General features: G+C 33.4%; 1 protein-coding gene across 5 annotated transcripts in view; it reads left to right on the forward strand.

Annotated features, from left to right (window-relative positions):
* LOC109603865 (cGMP-dependent protein kinase, isozyme 2 forms cD4/T1/T3A/T3B) overlaps positions 1–18,966 on the forward strand; it is a 48,618-nt gene that overhangs the window by 17,427 nt on the left and 12,225 nt on the right. For 2 of the 5 annotated variants that reach the window (XM_049962001.1, XM_020020377.2), the window contains exon 3: positions 6,468–6,634. In XM_049962001.1, coding sequence (XP_049817958.1) covers positions 6,468–6,634 — 167 coding nt within the window. Of the gene's footprint in view, positions 1–206; positions 280–4,761; positions 5,217–6,467; positions 6,635–9,014; positions 9,161–16,686; positions 17,795–18,966 lie in introns of those variants that run through there. The other 3 variants (XM_049961999.1, XM_049962000.1, XM_049961998.1) reach the window with 3 other exon arrangements.

Here is an 18,966-nt window from a genome sequence, read left to right on the forward strand (position 1 = left end):
TTCCTCGACTTTTTGGGGGGCGCTTTTGCGACGTTCCAGCCATTTCGCATCGGGAATCACCAAAAAGTTTTGTCTGTGCGACTTCGCTCTGGGTCGAGTAGCGCGCCGGAGCTTTTGGCTCGCGCGCTCGTCGCCGTTTTAGTTCCATGTAAACCGTCGTCGCGTTCTAACATAAAATCGATTTGGTGCGTGTTTCTTCAATATTTTTTTTACCTCACAGTTAACTTCGTGTTTCGCCACCGTTTCTCGGCCGGGTTGTTTCGGGTGTTTCGGCAACAGGTGCGATTTTGCTACACGGTGGTTTGTGATTGTGGTCGATTTTTTTTTTTTTTCTTTTTGAGAAAAGTTTTGTCGATTTCATCGCCCGACAATATTTTCGGCATGTTTTTTTTTTTTGGTTTTGGTCGTGTTCCACGGACGCCGTTCGAATTAAACGTTTTAACATTTTATATCGCCTGGTATTAGATTCCCTTCGTAACAAAAACAACATTATCTAACAATTTCCGCAAAAGACGATTATGCGCAATTTGCATTGTAAAAACCGGGGGGAAATTATGCAACGTAAAAATTGCTTGTTTAATTAATGTTACCATCACGGACTTATTAATTATTAACATCATCATTATTATAAACACTAAAGAATTCAAAGCTATAATGATGATTGGAGGGAATGATTTAATTGGAAATCTTCGCCGCGTAAATCGTAATAAATTAATACAGATATGTTGCTCGATCAGTATTTAATATAATGCGATAAGGCTTTAGTTACACACAGCTTCTCGGTCATGCCGTCGGATTTACATCACGGCGTTATAAACTCGTTTGCTGTAACAGCTATTGAAATAAATCGTGTTTAATTTAATGTCTCCGTCGACTGGTGTGTTTTTTTAAGATGCGATTGATCCGATTGATGAGGTCAACAATGTACAGAACGTTGACGCAGAGAACCGTCAAGACGATACGAAACGCAGTCGGTCACACACATGTGACACGAAACATTGGTAATTCGCATTGAAGATTATTAAAATTTTAAACCCACAAATAAACGGTTTAAACACCGACAATTCCCATACATAATGAACAGGTCCCATCCAATTATACGGCAACGCAAACAAAAATATTTATGGCTCAATTACAGATGTAAAAAAAAAACGTTTGAATGGGCCCATATTCGTCCAATTACCGGGCAACAATGGTACCAGAGGCCGGCCATCATAACCGTCATAAATTCGTAACGGGTGTGGCTTGTGAAAGTCACACCGTTTCGTGTCGGTGCGGTTTTCCACCATCGAAAGATGGAAAAGTATTAATCGTCGCGGATAATTTCTTCATCGGCCGGCACTTAATTAACGCTAACGATTGCGAAGGGAAAAAAATGGCACTAACGGCCGATTGAATTTTATGGCGCAGCCGATGTGCGGGAAACTCATCAGTACATTAATTCGCTTGTAACTGGTGACTCGTACTAAATTTAAACCCATAAATCACATTGCTTTTGTTTGTGTGTTCGACAATTAAATCGCAGATGCGGGAACGAAACACTTCACACTTGTTCCGTTCCTTTAGCATCGTCATTTTCTCGTGCGAAACAACAACAAACACACTTACCATACAATGTGCAGGCACGAATTGCGAATATTAATAAAACGACACGCGCATACGAAATGTAATTTTCATCCGGGTGAGATCAAAGCGATGCCGCCGTTTCTTCTTCGGCACGGGGGCAAATTAATTGGATCGGTTTCGATTCCCAGAAACGTAGACCTTGGAACAAAACCCGAAACACGAATGAAAACATCAAATTACACGCGACCTTACGGATAAATTAATAATTTAATTAGTTTATCGTCACCGCGACCTCAACTAGAAACAATTAAATTGTAATAATTTTTGTGCACGACGAAAATCATTAACCCAATTATGCAAGTGTTTTTTCTTTTAGTATTTTAGTACACCTGTACGTTGCACAAAACTTTATTGTTCTCTTGTACACACGAGCATATTAAATTTGTTCCAAGACTAGATTTAATCCACACTCGGATCGTGCATAAATGTGTCAATTGAATTACGGGCGTCGTAAATCTTTCGCGATTTGTTAACTATTTAATTATCGTTTAACCGATCTAAGTTACAGTTTTTCACAAGCCATTAATCAACGCGTGCAAATAAATTCGTCGTTGTCAGTTGAGCGACGCAAGATACACCTTTAAAAATGTACGTGCCGACCCAATTAAAATATGCAAAAATTAACATTTCAATCCCTTTCTTCTTCTTATTTCTTTTCTTCGTCGTCGGTCATTTAAATTGCACGGTCGCTCCGAATCCTTCATCTCGTTTCCAGGGCGAAGATTGATGGTTGCCACCTCCGCATTTATTGTTCGATCATAAATACCTCCCATTGACAAGAAAGTTATTAATGTTTTCTTAGAATTTTATCTAATATGTGATCTAAATTGTTTTTTGAAAGTGTGTTCGATTGTTTTTGCACGAGCCTAGGTCACTTTTATGCCGAAATGTACGTTGTAGGTCGTGTTGCGTTTCTCTTTACACATTATTCAAGATAAACTCTTATTCCGGAACGTTTTGGTTCAAATTTACATGTTTTAAAACCAACACTTAAAAATTTAAATAACAAATTTCCTCAATTGAATGAAATTTGTTGTTTTGGAAGATTATAGTGTGTAACTACCCAAAATGGTTGTTGATAATACTTCACCATTGACAGTCGTAGCATTAACAAAATATGTACAGATAATTTATTCTATATGTTTCTAATTAAGTAAATTGAGTCGTGTTTTTTTTCTAAGATTATTCTGAGATATAAAATCACTTTTTTAAAACAGTTTGTCCCAAAATTACAAATTCTAAATTATTTAAGAATATAATTCATACATTTATTAAATTTAATTTTAAAGTTTTAGAAACTTGTCACTAAACTGAAATGGTACTACTGTACTTTAATAGTATTCATCATATTTAAAAAAATATCTATAATGAATAATGCTGTTTGGTTGTAATTAAGCAAAATAATTCATGTTTTTCTTCTTATATTATTCAAAATAAATAATCTATTTTAAAAAGCTTTTATTTAAATTTGTTGTATTTTAATAATACTTAAAAATCTTCTTTAGTGAATGAAATTCAAATCAGATAACACATCACCATTGAGAGATATAACAATTTTGAAGTCTAAAGTAACATTATTTACGTTTCCGTCACAGTATTTGAAATATAAACTGCATTTGGTTCATATTTACCTGTTTTCAAACATGAAACTAATCTAAATGTGCTTAAATAATGCAATTATAATTAATGCAATTTAGATGTAATTTTATAAAGGTTTAATTCAAGTTTTCCAACTTTTAAAACAAATTTGTATTTAAAATATCAAATAAGAAATCTAAAAAATGGAAACAAACTGAGCAGTCACTACTATGAGTGACATTAAAAATATATTTAATTAATATAGGTTTGACTGTAAATAATTAAAATTATTTATATATTTTTCAAATATTCGAAATAAAAATTCTATTTTAAAACGTGTGTTGGTTCAGTTTAATGTGGGATAAAAGTATTTTCTTAAAAATTCACATAAGTCTCCTAGAATGAATAAAATTTGAAGATTAAAACATGAAATTAAAATAAATAGTTATATAGTCTCATCATTGAATGTTCTAACTTGAAAAATACAATTTGGTTGTAATTAAGTAAAATTTTTTCTGTTGTTTTTCTTACATAATTCACAATAATTATTCTAATTTAAATGTTTTTGTTCAAATCTACAATACATTAAAAATACATTAAAATACAAATCTGCTAAATTGAAAATAAATAAAATGCTTATAGTTATTGAGAATAGTGATAATTTGTAATTATTATTCAAAATAAAAACTATTCTATATCATTTTGTTTCAAATTTATGTAATAAATTCGGTAAATTGGATGAAATTTGTTGCTTTAGAAAATTAAAATTTCAAATTATACGAAATTGTTATAAATTAATTAAGAATAAAGTCAAAAAATGTACATCATTAACAAATTCAATTCTATTGTAAGTAAGTTAAATGATACAATTTTTTTCCTTAACTTTATTTAAAATAAAAAAATAATTAGTATTGATTCATATTCATATGTTTAAAATGAATACTTACCTAGAAGGAAAAAGATTAAAACACCGAATCAAACAAAGTGGGGGGCATTGATAATACTTCACCATTGACAGTAGCATTACTCCAATTACACATTTATTAAGATTTCCCATCGAGATTAATTCAAATGTCGTTCGACAGTAATTAGATCGAACCGGTGGCATGTAAATCAGCGATACAAATTACGGCGAGGTAAAAGTAAACACCGCGTCGTTGATATGACGTGCGGCGATTTATCGTTATTAGAGCCGCCATTAATCCACTTTGCCCCGTTGTTCTTGGGGGCCTTTACAAGCCGGCTTAATGGTCAACCGATCTGGACCAATAATGGGCGCAGCTTGTATCGTACCGGCCAAGATATACGACTCCTCCAACATCCTGCGGATATTGTTAAATGCAACAATTCTCTTAATTGTGAGCCTTAACTGCCAAACACGGATCGTAATTGCACAACCGGCAATCAAGGCCGTTTTATTTCAATCGTGCACGTTCCAATTTGACTCGACATTTTTTTCCCGTTTCCACTAATTGCACCAATTTGTCTGACGGATTCGTTGTAAACATGCCGAAAGTATTGCCGAATCAAATCGAACCGCGGTCACAAACCATTTTGCTCGTTAGGATGGCGTCTCTGTGAACATCATCAATGAGTTGCTGCAACTTCATCACCAAGCTGCTCCACCGTCCCAAGAACGAATCGAAAGAGATGCCAGGCGAACCGGACTCGATCGCCGGCCTGCGGACGCTTCTCGACGACAAGAATCGCGAGCTGAAGCTGAAAGATGATCGCATACACGCGCTCGAACGTCAGCTGGACGACAAGGATGCGCTCATCAAACATCTGCAGAACGAGATCGACAAGTTCAGACAGGTCGTTAAGCCGATCACACAGAAGATCATAACGAAGCAGATCAACCTGGGTGACGAGTTCTGGCCCGGGCCGGGAGTGGAGAACACCAGAATCCTGCCGGTGACAGAACCGAGAATCAAACGGCAGGCCATCAGTGCCGAACCGTTGAACCATCAGGGTGGCGACTTGCAGATACAGAAAATCGCCAAGTCCGCGACGTAAGTAAACGAAAATTGCACGGTCCGATTTCCGAGAAGTGATTTAGAGGAGGTTGGGCGCTATAAATCCCAGTTGGAAGATTAATTCGGCCGATAAGCAAGAGGCACGACCGACGTTCGGCTACTTACCAATTAAATCGGCCGAATTTCTGGAAATACGAACCACTTAAGTCAACGTATTTATCGCCTGCGATTCCGTTAATTGGAAAATGATTCACGTCAACATTTTTTGCACGTTTCAATAAAGATTTTCGTAAATTGCACGCCCAAAATAAATACGATTGAATTACGGCTTTCATCTAAAAATTGCGGCCGAAAATATGATGCATATTAATCTAATAAAACCTTCGCTCGCATAAAATCCTCACATTTCTCCCAAAACTTCAACACATCAAAAGATTAAATATTGTTTTTGGCTTGTCATCGGCGAAACATAAACAAGCGTCGTTTTACCGGGCCAATAAAACGCCACGCTTATACATCATTCCGTTACGTTCAGCCGCCAATTAGATTCAATAACATAATAGCTATTAAAACGGCTTATAAATATTAACACGTTCGCATGTAACACGCAACATAAAAGGACATAAACCGAATTAATCGCGAATTAATTATGGTCCCAGACAAGACATCCATTAATCGGTCGCTCGTCGAGAATTCGAAAACGAACTTGTTACTTTTTTTTAATATTATTATTTGGTGCACTTTAATTTAAAATAGCCCGATTTGTGTACAGAAAGCCGTCGTTGTTTTATTGATCGTCTGAAAATATTTATTCCGAAACTATTTCGGGCTGTTTGCTGTTTTAACGGGCCGATCGATCACTTGCACACCATCAATTATGAAGTTTTCGCTAACCGCCTCGCTTGATAAATTGCACCAGTTTTAAATTGTTTTTTTCATTTATTATTTCGCTTTTGAATATTTAAATTAAGCGATGCATCATCCGAGTTCGAATCGGGGCGGCAACGATGTTTTTGATGGTAATTGTTTCTGTCACATGTTAATCGTGAGGGAATGACGAAACGAGGCGTAATTTAATTTAATTTCATTTTTTGCGATCCTCTGCGGCAATTTTAATTCAAGTAGATTATGCTCTATAAATCAAGATCACATCAAAAGTGCGCTTGCAAATACTAGCTAGACACATGCGTGTCATCGTTCCATAAATAAAACATAAAAACAATCCGCCCACCAGGGCGCACAGGTTGCAACAAGTGGATTTTAATTAACACGAGCGTTTCGTTTCAGTTCTCGTGAACTCATCAAGGCAGCGATCTTAGATAATGATTTCATGAAGAACTTGGAGATAACGCAAATCAAGGAGATTGTCGACTGCATGTACCCGGAGGAGTACAAAGCCGAAAGCATCATCATCAAGGAAGGAGACGTCGGCAGCATAGTATACGTACTCGAAGGTAAATTTTCACACAATTTATCTAAGCTCCATTGTTATATTTCAAATTCGAAATTGAATTCAGATGTCAATTTTTTTTTTCTTGTGTAATCTGGGTTGCCTACTACGACATACATACACCTTTGCCTACATATCACTTTTTGGTGTTGTGGATTAAGATTGTATATTTTGCAGTTTTCTTACACCTGTTCCATACACGATTAACAGATGTCGCGTTGCACATTATTTATAATTTTAAAATGTTAATTTACTAATTACGATTGATGAAAGTTTTATTGTTTCATATTTACATACATTTCGAATAATATCGATAATTTTAATTATATAATTAGTGTAATATAGTAAGTGTAATCATAATCATCTCTATGAGTGTGAATTACTAAAAAATTGTCTCAAAAATTAATGAGACAAAATTCAACAACTAAACCCTTTTGATAACATCTATTAATTTGCTGATTAAAAATAACTAGTAATTACTAAAAGTTATCGACCTCAGGTTGGTCTATAATTAGGTACATTGTTTTCGTCTGGCATTGTTGTTTTGTTACGTTTCGCTTTGCGCTCACTTCATTCACGTATTTCGACATTGATTTTCGCATTGTTCGCCGTCAAACTCGAGTCGAACATCGACTTGTCATAAAAAAGTACAACTTATGAAGTGTAGGTCGTCGGACATATCTCAGAAACTGCTACTCAGATTGGTCTATAAAAAATTAATATAAATGGCACTAAAAAGTGGTAAATTAAATTTTTTTATAATTAACATATTATAGTCACGCCTTTCTAATTTATCAACAAAAAATGAAACTGGCCGAACATAACTTAATGTAAGAAAGGGTTTTCTTTGATCTATTCTAATATTTTCTTCTTTTTCTTTTCTTCTTTTTTACATTAGACACTCTTAATAAGTTAAGTGTGATGCTTTAACAAAATTCATCGAACGGTTAACAACGAATTAGAGATTCAGAAGTTCAAGTTATCACGTAAAATCAAAGGTAATTTCTCATCCTTGAGCCTAATGCCAATTTGATTCAAGTTATCAAACCATTAAATTACTGAAGTTAGACTGTATTTAGTTTGATTTTTAAGATTTAGGCCCCTTTAATTATTTTTAGCGGCAAAATTTATGTTTAACAAAGTAGGTTGACAAAATCGAATAAGACAACAATAGGAAGCAAATAAAATATATAACCTAGATAAACTTCAATTCAAAAGAGTATTTATTTGTTTTTTAGGAAATAAACACTATTAATTGAGTTCGTCTGCTAATTAAATTAAAATTCTCAAATTAACATATGCTAATGCCATTCATTAACATATCCAATCAACGATAAACTCCGGCTATAAAACATTACGGCAGAAGAAACGTTCGTGTGTTTCTTCTCCGAGATTACCATAACAAAATGCTGCAACAATTAAGAGAATAAAGCAGAACCGTACAACATACAGAAACAATTCAATAATGATTATAATTACATATTATTATAATGATTATTTTTTTCGCGGTGCCAACAATATAAAAACTAGTTCAAAACGCGTTTGCCGAGTGAAAGTGAATTGAAGTAAATTTTGTTTTGCATTTATAATTACAATTCGAACTGGTTGAAAGATCAAGGACAAATTATTTTTGTCACATTTGACATAAATTAATCAAACATGACGTACAAATTGAGAATGCCGCGAATGATGCGAGAGGGCAACTTGAAAGTGGCGGTGAAGGGCTGCGCGTTCGTCCTCATCGTGCTCCTGCTGTGATTCCCCGCGCCGAGGAATCCCACACGCAACAGACGAAGCGTTGCGAAGCTCCGGACCGTTCCCCGGACCCTGGTACAGCGGGCGACCTCGACGGGGATGCTGGCCGAAACGAAACCCTATCGTCGCACCACGCAAACAATGCCCGTGGACGATCGACGACGAACGTAACTTTCTATGCCCGTGTAAAATTATCGGTTTTATTGCAGCAAAAAAAAACGAAAGTATACGAAACTGCCGTTTTGAACGAACGGCAGGAGCGTAGGTCCTGATCGTCGGACCGTTTTATTTGTTTGTTTTTGGTCGAACTTCAAACAAATTATTCGTGGATTAATCACTTCTCTAATGTCAGTTTTATTTTTAATAAATATGCCTTGAACAGTGAATGTTGTTTTATTAGTTATAGTTAAGTTTTATGACTCGTTCTTTAAACATACATTTCCTGTCGATTTGGAAGTTCAGTACGACTTCCGGATACGGCAGAAAAAAACATTGAACACACAGACACATACACACACCCATAGATCGCGCACCGAGAGATCGTCGGGCGTCTCGTGCACGTTTCCTGCGGGCCGGCGGCCTTCTTCTCCTGCAGCGACCGGTTCAGTCGTCAGGCGCCCTCGCACGCGGACACCACGTCCTGTCGCGCTCTTCTTCGGCCTCGTGTATGCGCGTTTGTGGTTCCTGAAATGTAGTTCTGTGCCGTAGACATTTCTTCACTGTTTTACGTTGGAGTTTTAATATTGTTTCGAATTGGTGGTGATTTTGTGTCGATGTAAGTCATGTCCGTAACATTTTGGATTGTGCACGGCAGATTTACTTTCATTTACGTTCCAAGGTGACCAGTCGTTTGTTTTATTTCGAGTGTGAACGGTCTCTGGTTTGGTTGTGGACTGAAGCAAGAGTTTAATGTTAAAGCAAACGGATTAATAAGTTTCCTCCTGCATAAACATTCTATTTTAAATTTAAATGGTTGCTGGAAATATTCAAGTAAAATGCCTTGACTATTTTATGTTGGTTTTGGAAACCTTGAATGCATCAATCACTCAGTTATTGATCAAAATGCATCTGCTAACGTTAACAAATGTTGCTGACAAAAAGTTTAGTTTAGGAATGACGTAAATATAATACATATATTCATTCTTTATTAAATATTTAAGCTAAATCAAACAAGATCATTGACAAAAATAGATCAAAAAATCGTTGATAAGTTTATCTTATGAACGTTTGCAAAATTTGCTCATTATAAATTAAGTGCATTAATTTATTATGAAAGCAAACTTAAAATAAATCGAATTATATAAGTAATTACATAAAATAAAACAGTTTTTGCATTAGATTTCTATATTAATTTATTCAAATTAATTTTCTAATTAGTTTCCAATCAATACATTTATTGAAAAGTACGTTCGGAACAAAGGCAATAAAGTTACATTGAATTGTAAAATTTAAATCTGTCCCATGAATAATTTGTACCAGGAATTTGGATTATGCGTTTAAATTTGTCATCATTACGAATATACATTTGCCAACTGGCGTTTCAAATCTTGCGAATCTTCCACTTTCCAATGTTCATATTAAAATTTCAGTTTTTTTTTTTAATTCTAATTAACAAACTTGTTGGATTCGCCCGGGGCACTTTTCCTGCTGACAGGAAGTACAATTTAGGAATTTTACTGAAACCGTGCATAATTGCATTATTGACCTTTGACTTATCGTGCTTCTAACACAATGAAATCGTCGAGAAAGTCGTACAAATTAGGAAACAATTTTAATCTCGTTAAGCCAGGAATCTTCACTTTTAGGGCCTGATTCGGACATTCTCAATTTGGTTAATCGGTTGTAAAATTAATTTTTTTGATACTTTCACTGTTTACAAGAAAAAATATTACATTCTACAACCACATAAAGCAGTTTGTAATGTTGTACGTGATTCTTCCTAGAAACGAAATAACTGTGCATAACATGACAGATTAACCAGAACTTTGTTGGAAAATTATGGGAGTCGCTTTCATTTTTTTGTATTCTTGTATTTTTGTGCGCAGAATAATTATAATCTCGTTAGAGGTTAAAATATATTTACACTTGCTACAATGGTTCAATTTCTTATCTGAAATACTAATTGTGATGTTTTGTAACGCAGCAAACAGAGCAGAATCGAATTGTATAACCGAATATTCTATTTTTCTAAAATAAAAACCATAGAAAACACGATACATACGGACGACATTGTGTGAGGAGTCGCGTTACGCATTCACAATAACAAGCGTAACGAAACTGTTATTAACCGACATAAAAAGTCAATTAAGATAAAACAGTTTCCATCATTTTATATTTCTGCCAACGGCTAGCTAATCGTTCTTTTGTGCTGCATTTTGCAAATTCAACTTCTCATCATTCGTAAACTTCTCAAGTTGATTTTCAACTATTAGAAAGTGTGACGGTGACAATAATGCTATTGCTGATAATGTCCTTTGTTCCATTTTATTTGTTATTGGTACATTAATCGTTTCCTGGTTTATTGTAACCATTCACGTCTATGCTAGTTTATATAAAAAAACACATGGAGTGGCAATGAACTTTTATGTAGTAAAATTCGAAAATGTTAATGAAATTTTTTCTAATCTCAATTTTTGGAATATCGTCTAAATGTCATATTTTTAAAATTGGATTACATGGAGGCACATTTAATCAGTAAAAGTGGTATTTTTATAGAGTGTGATATTGTGATTTTTTAATTGTAGAAAAACATTCTCATTTATTTTCCTAATCCACAATCATTAGTAAATTCCCATAATTATACGGCTTTTAAAAGTCAGTATGTGACTCCATGTAAGATAGATCAAAATCACAGATACAAACACCGAAGGCACAACATACATTTCATATCATACTTTGTAAAATTTAATCTGTTGGCATAAATGTTAAACTAAATCGTTAGTTTTTTGTATTATAATATGTAACTATGTAAACGTATAATCCATTTATCTATTGATGAACACTTTGTGAACTACGATATCGAGTTCCCAATATTTATTACTCTTTGTTCTTATACGTGCTAATTAGTGAACGGAGGTTATTAAAGCTTACAAATATTATAACTATAGGTCTTACTAACCACCCACTTTTCGTTTCAAAGTTTACTTTCTTATAGTCTATTAGTATAAATAAACATTAGCTAGAGAAATTCTGCAGACCTCAATTACGGTTTCTGGAAATTTTTACAAAATTATTTATAGTGGTAAGCCTACCTCAGTTAAATTGAAAGAAGGTCTAGAAGAAACGTAATTAGTTACAAGCGAACTCCAGTCGTGAAAGAAAAAAAAATAAAAATTATTATTAAAAAACATCTACCATTATCCATTCATAAGGAAGTGAGATGGAGTACTAACCTAACCTTCAGAAATAATAGTAGTAGTTTATATAGGTCGATTTGTCAGAGGAAGATCCAAATAACTTTAGAGTGTTTCAAGTACTAAATGTTTAATTTAATTATATTAAAACCTTAGGGTATACTGAATTACTCTGTGTAATAAGCTGTACTGGCAAGTTTTTAAAGATTTTTAATATTATTATTATTTATTTGTTGTGGAACACGCCACTTTTATTCATATTTTATAGTAATTGAAATTTAACCCTGATTGCCATTGAAATTAATCAATAAATGAATATTTTTTATTCTATGTCAAATCTCTCTCAACTAGGCCTTAGTACAATTTTCATAAATATTACTTTTTTGTGAAAATTTCAGGAACAAAGGCCAACATTTAAAAATCATTCACATATTTTAATTCTACAGAAAAATTTTACCCTAGGGCACAACAGGTACAAAATATAAGTTATAATGTCACAAATTTGATAAGTTGTTCACATCAAAATTTGCTTAATTAAAAGCATCTTTTTAAAGAAAGATGTTTTATACTAATTATAAATTTGTTACTTTAAAAATAACGATAAAGGTAATAATTTAAATTGTCCAAACAACAAACTTTTAGAATTTATATAGAATATTTTATTTTTAGTATTAACAAATAAAATTTGCGTAAATTTTATTTTTTGTTGATATCTCTGGAGCATTTAAAAACCATTGACATATTGTAATTCTACGGGAAATTTTACCCTAGAGTTTTTTTTTTTGGAGAACGTGTGAAATTTCCAAAATCTATAAACTAATGTTATTTATGATGCCACAAAGATTTATACAGTTCCCAGTACAGTTTTCGTTCGAGAATTGAAACGCAAAGTTTAGATCTGTGAGCAATTATTAAGTTGTAATTTATCGCTTTGGACCTCTTGTACATTTTGACACGTGGGCGTTAAAACAACTAACGAACCTCATCTCCGAGTGCAAATTAAGATGTACGCCGGGAGATTCGAGATCGGTTGCCACGCGATACGTGCACGACAATCGATTAAAATAAAATAAAAAACTTTTTCCGCCCATTAATTACTGCATAATAATATTTATAACCAATTAGAATTTAATATCGGTCGTTTCGTAACAAAATGAAAACTGCTTTCTCCTTATTTGCAGGATTGTTATTAGAATAAATGCGCTAATGTCTAAATTAATCGTTGCTCATCATCACTGATGTTTCGACACGAGACTAATCCGTTTGAAACGCAAAATTTATGGTAAAAAAAGTAAAAGTGCAAACAAGAAGCTAGACCTCTAATTTTGCGTTGACAAATATAAAATTGTGGAAAAAAATGAATATTTATTGCGTGGTGCCATTTGAAATATTGCACGGTACTTTCACTGTGGCAGTGTTGCAATTATTCACGTCGCACACACAATGAACGGTTCTCCTTCGATTAGATACTGTATTTTAATCAGGCCAACGACACAAGGAAGAAAATCCATCTATTAACGAATTATCGCGTCCAATTTTAACTGTTGTTCGGATTATCCGCTCGATTTGCTCTCTCCATGGGAACCCGAACCCATTACCGTTTCATACAGTGCTCCCGGTATTATCGACCGTCCACCGTTGCACTAAAAAGTTTCTCTCTGCATTTTTACTCGGAAGAATGTCGATAGATACCAAAACAAACTGTTGAAATTTAATCGAACGGTTTCACTGCTCGTCCCGATTTTATCGTTTTTTTTTTTTCGTTTTAGCATAATCCGTGACCCGTAACACTTTTCCCGCGCCGAAACAAAGATAATCACTGGGTCAATAAATGAAATCGAGTTTTTCTGATTTGACCCGAGGAGGTTTAACTTCCTCTTCCATTTCGTCATCTCCAATTAAAACTATTTAGTGCGGTCGGTACAATTTCGAAACTGGGGTTCAATTAAATTTGATGAGTGATGTTGTTTGCGCCAACACTTAATTAAAATCATCTTTCTAAATTATAATGTTTTTTAAATTTAACAATAAATATCAAAATTTAAATTGAACAAAGTACTAAATAAGACAATTATAAATATGAAATAATAGATTTTTATATAAAACTTAAGAAGAAAGACGTATAACAATAATTTTATTAAAAAAATAGTCTTAAACAAAGCTAAATGTTTATTCATATTTAAATTTAACACTGTTTATTTTTTACTATTTATTCCATGAATTTTTTAGTAGTTATTCCATGAATAATATATAAAAAAATTGCACATTTAAAAATTTCCAATTAAAACTGACAAATACAGTTACAAAATATAAGTTACAGAGTCAAATTAAATTTGATGACTTGTTCACATCAACACTTACTAAATCTTTTCGTGGGTACGAACTTAGATGAAACTTTTAATGCCAAAAATTTAAATACATCGTATAAATTAGAAAATATGCAAGAATTAGTTTTTTTCTTGTAGGGGAAGAGATTTAGGGGTTATTTTAAAATGAGTTTTTCTCTTGTACAACTCTTCTAAGATTTGCAAGTCCTCTACTGCACCCTTATCTTCTTGGTCAGATTGAATTTCATTATCTAGAAGGCCCCAAAAATATTCCAATTCCGCTTCTTGTTGTTTGGGACCATCAAGGTCCCACCTTTGAGTCATCACAAATGTTTATCTCTGAGAAAAAATATTTATGCACAATATTTTTGTAATTAGGTCGTTTATGTATAAATAATTTATAATAAATGTGAAACACCCCCTTAAAAATTCTTCCCAAAACAAAACCGTGACATGACAACCTGTTATATTTACAGGTCTTTCCATTATTAGACATGCGAAGGAAGCCATAAACCAACTATAAATGCAGAAAATAGGTTTAACACTTACCTTTGTCAATTGTTAAAATTTTTTTCACTTCAAAACACCATTTTTTCTTCCCAAAAGCACGGGTGCTTCGGTATTATCTTATTTCAATCACTTTTTTAAAACTTTACAATGCCTCTACTTTATTGTAATTTTACTTTGAAGTTTAAAATTAGATTGGACACTATAAATTTAGAGGATAACTTTTTACTAGGGCCCACAAAAAATTAAAAAAAAAATGTGAAAAAAATACTTCCCAGCGCCTAGAAAGGGTTAATTAAAAGTATCTTTTTAAATTGCCATACTAATTTTTCATTACTTAACATTAAATTAACAATAAATGCCATGATTTAAATTGTACAGAAATAACAAACATATAAAAAGATATAAAAACAGATATTTTTGCTTGAATATTATATTTTAGAATTTATATCGAATATTTTATTTTTAATATTAATTACATAAATAAATAATATTATTTTTATATTAAGAACAGTTACAAAATAATATCAATCAAAGTAAATTAGATAACTGTTATTGTTTGGATCAACACTCGTTTAATTAAGGGCTTTCTAAACCACAACATTAATTTTAAATTAACAATAAATGTCAGAATTTAAATTGTTCAAAGTAAAAAACTGAATTTGCTACCACAAGTAATATTTCAATTATTATTTAAAAATAAACAAAATATATATTAAAAAATGGAAAGTTTGTTTAAAAATTGTAACAATGCTAACGACAATTTTATTCAAATAGAAATTAAAATTTATACCTAATACTTTTTATTTTTTAGTATTATTAGACCATATTTATAAACAAATAATAAAAAAATTAAAGATTAAAAATTTCCAGTCAAATTAAATTAGATAACTGTTATTGTTTACATCAACATTTGTTTAATTAAAGGCATTTTTCTAAACTACAGCATAAATTTTAAATTAACAATAAATTCCAACAAATGCATGTAACAATAATTTTATTCAAAAAGTAATTTAAAAATTAAAAATTTAAACTGGAGACTAATAACCTTAAAACAAAACTAGATGTTTATTAACGTTTATACTTAAAATTTTTATTTTTTAGTGTTATTGCAAGAATGCTATAAATAATATACAAAAACAATTTCCAATTAAAACTAACAAGTACAGTTACAAAATTATTTCAATTAAATTAAATTTGATGTGTGTTCTTATTTACGTCATTAGTTGGGAATGTTGTTACTTAAACATAATTGAAAACAATGATAACTGTTTTTTACCTCGACATTATTTGTAACAATTCTTTTTATCGTCACAATACGTGATGAATCTGAATGAAGTTCCTTAATCTGCTCCGAGATCAAAACAACAAACACGCAGTGTTTATATATATATATATATATATATATATATATATATATATATATATATATATATATATATATATATATATATATTTAAACAAAGACAGGATTTCTAATCGCTAGAAGAGTTCAACCTTCGCGTTGTTGTGTTTTTCCTGCACCTAATTTGATGTTGATACCATTTAACGAGTAATTTAACCAGATTATGAACATTACGTCAGCAGAAACGATAATTATCCGAGTTTCTTATCCTAGATAATCGAAAAATCAACAATACGAATTCAATTTTCACTTTCTTGCGCTTCGTTTCAAGGCCTGGCACCATTAATTACGATTACGTGCGTTCAAATTCATTGTTGTCGATTTACGGATAAATTCTCACGGATAATGAATTTTTTTAGACACGTCTTTTGAGATTATTGTTGTAATTCGAATAGACTCGAAAAAAAAATTAATTACGCCATAACCGTCGATTTCAGCATCTGGTAAACATTGACGATTGCTATTTTTAAACCAGTCCTCGAATAATCGTGTTTATTTTAATTGCAAGTTGAACCGTGTGAAAAACTAGCTACTGGTTAATTATAACATGCGTAATTAATATGTTGTAAACGAATTTTCTACGGTGACTCATCAGTTCCACAACCTAATATTTACCTAAATCAGCATGTGATTCATCTATTGACAGTGTATATAAATCTGCCGTGCCCCAAAAATCGCCCATACTTCAATAACACCTAAAATATTTTAGTATAGCAATGCAATGAAGATAAAACACTATCCTGGCAAGGCGGTGATAAACGACCCCGCCTGGTTGGAGATGGACATCTCCAATCAAACCAGAGGTCGTTTGTATGAGGCAAACTGGCTAGACACACAGAAGAACCTCTCATCAAACTCCTCCGCCTCAAACTCGTGGGACAAGTATAGTACTGTTTCTTCGAAACTGGGACAGTATCAGAACATACTGCAAGAACTGAAGAAGGACAACGAAGACCTGTACGCGGTGCCCAACAAACTGAACAAGGTCAAAAAGGAAGGTAGCGTCAGGTTAAAGTATCACAGCGACAAATGTTTGTCGAGGATTAACTCGAAGACTAAAAAGGATTTTGACGAAGAGATGATCAAATATTATTTGCCGTCGCAGACGAAGATACAACGTGAGAGAAGCTTCAAGCAGATCGACGAGAACAAGCCGGTGAAGCGCGAGAGAAGCTTCAAGAAAATCGAAGAGCCGAAACCGGTACCGAAACCGCGACAGAACAAGGAGCAAAAATTCGCCGACGTGATCGACGATCTGCGCAAAGAGATCAAGAAGTCGGTGCGCTTCAACGAGAAGAGCACCGAAATAACCGACGGCAAAAAATCCAACTGTGATAACGAAGACGAATCCACCGACGACGAGGTGACGAAGGAACGTGTCAACGAATGGGTGGTCGACCAGAACAAATATCTGTCCGATAGCAGCTATGTCACCGAAGAGCCGCATAAAAATCTGGACCGCAACGACAGCGGCTACTACGAGCACACGAAAAAAGTGCGGCAGCGGCTGCCCCCTAGAAACATCTACCCCTCGTCGGACGATGAATCGGAAACGTCCCGCGTGTCGAATGATGCGTTCAACGTGTACAAGAGCGGAGTGACGAAACAGCACGTGGTCGTCACTCAGCCCCGCAGGACGGAACAGGTGAACAGGAGGACGGACGGTGATTTTTCGATACCGAGGCCCAAATTGATTGTGCCCGTTCATACTTACGCCGTAAGGAGGAGGAGAACGGGGAATCTGCAGAAACAAAGTGTTTCGGAGTCAAATTACGATTCGGATTTTACAGAACGAGAACAGCAACAAGGCAAGAAAGGTAACGTCTTTTTTCTTTTTTATTGTCTGAGATTTGTAGTTGAGTCTTTCTTCAAGAGCCGACGGGTTAAGCATTCTGTACCTGGAACATTATAGTTTTATAGTTGGAAATATTTTTCTTTTAAAGTGTTTTTACGGTTGAATCAAGTATTAACAATCCTCTTTTTCTTTAACAGCAAAATTACATGTTGTAAAGTGTTTAAATACTTTCTTTGTACAAATTACTACATGCGAAAATAAGGTCAAACTACTATGTGCAAATTCTAGATGTTTGAAACGTTATAAAACACATCGAATGAAACAAATGTAATAAAACGGTAATTTTTATCCATTTAATTAATTCATTGCAACTATTAATTTCTATAAATCACGCTGTTTAAAAATAAATACGTTGAATAAACGCTCGTCTTTTGCAATAAACAATCATCTTAATTGTTTCAATTAACCTAATTAGCAAATTGGAAGATTACGCAGCGGCTTGTTTGCAAAACAGCTGATTGGAACGAAGAAAACGGATAAATGCATGTGTTCGTTGCACCTCCTTTCTATATTATTATTTCGTTATATAATCCAGGAAGTATTCGGCCTGAACACCCGATTTTTTTTCTGTTCGGCCAAAGGTTTAACCGATTTTTCCTTTTAAACTTTCCACAGTTAAAAAATCGATAATTGATCCCAGTCGCGTGTTTTTCTCTCATTGTCAGTTTTTTGCACCTATACGGATCGTTATAAAATGGTTTTTAACGCTGTGCAATTTCACATTATCAGACCATAACTAATTGTGATGCAAACGCCCGGCAATCGGCTTAATTGGGGCATAAATTAAAATATCGATTTTCACACGTCTATTTGCATAAACACACAGACACGAAGACGTTTGAAATTGAGACCGTTAATCCATGCTTCTCTGGTTCGTTTGATGGTGATGGTACGAGCCTTGATATTTTGGATTTCGTTGGAGCATTTCTAAAGTTACATAATTTCTTTTTTATTTAATTCTTGACGCCTTTCCATAACCGTCCAATTCCTAAAAGATGATTAGTTTCAGTATTAAATGAACATAAATGTGAAGGTCATATATTTATATGCAACAATCTATTATTATTATTTTTAAGATCTGCTAAATGTCACCACTTGGATCCTTCAGTTAATTAGTCTAATCTTTACTAAATC

Source organism: Aethina tumida, chromosome 1 (genome assembly GCF_024364675.1).
Source record: "Aethina tumida isolate Nest 87 chromosome 1, icAetTumi1.1, whole genome shotgun sequence".
Lineage (NCBI taxonomy): Eukaryota > Metazoa > Arthropoda > Insecta > Coleoptera > Nitidulidae > Aethina > Aethina tumida.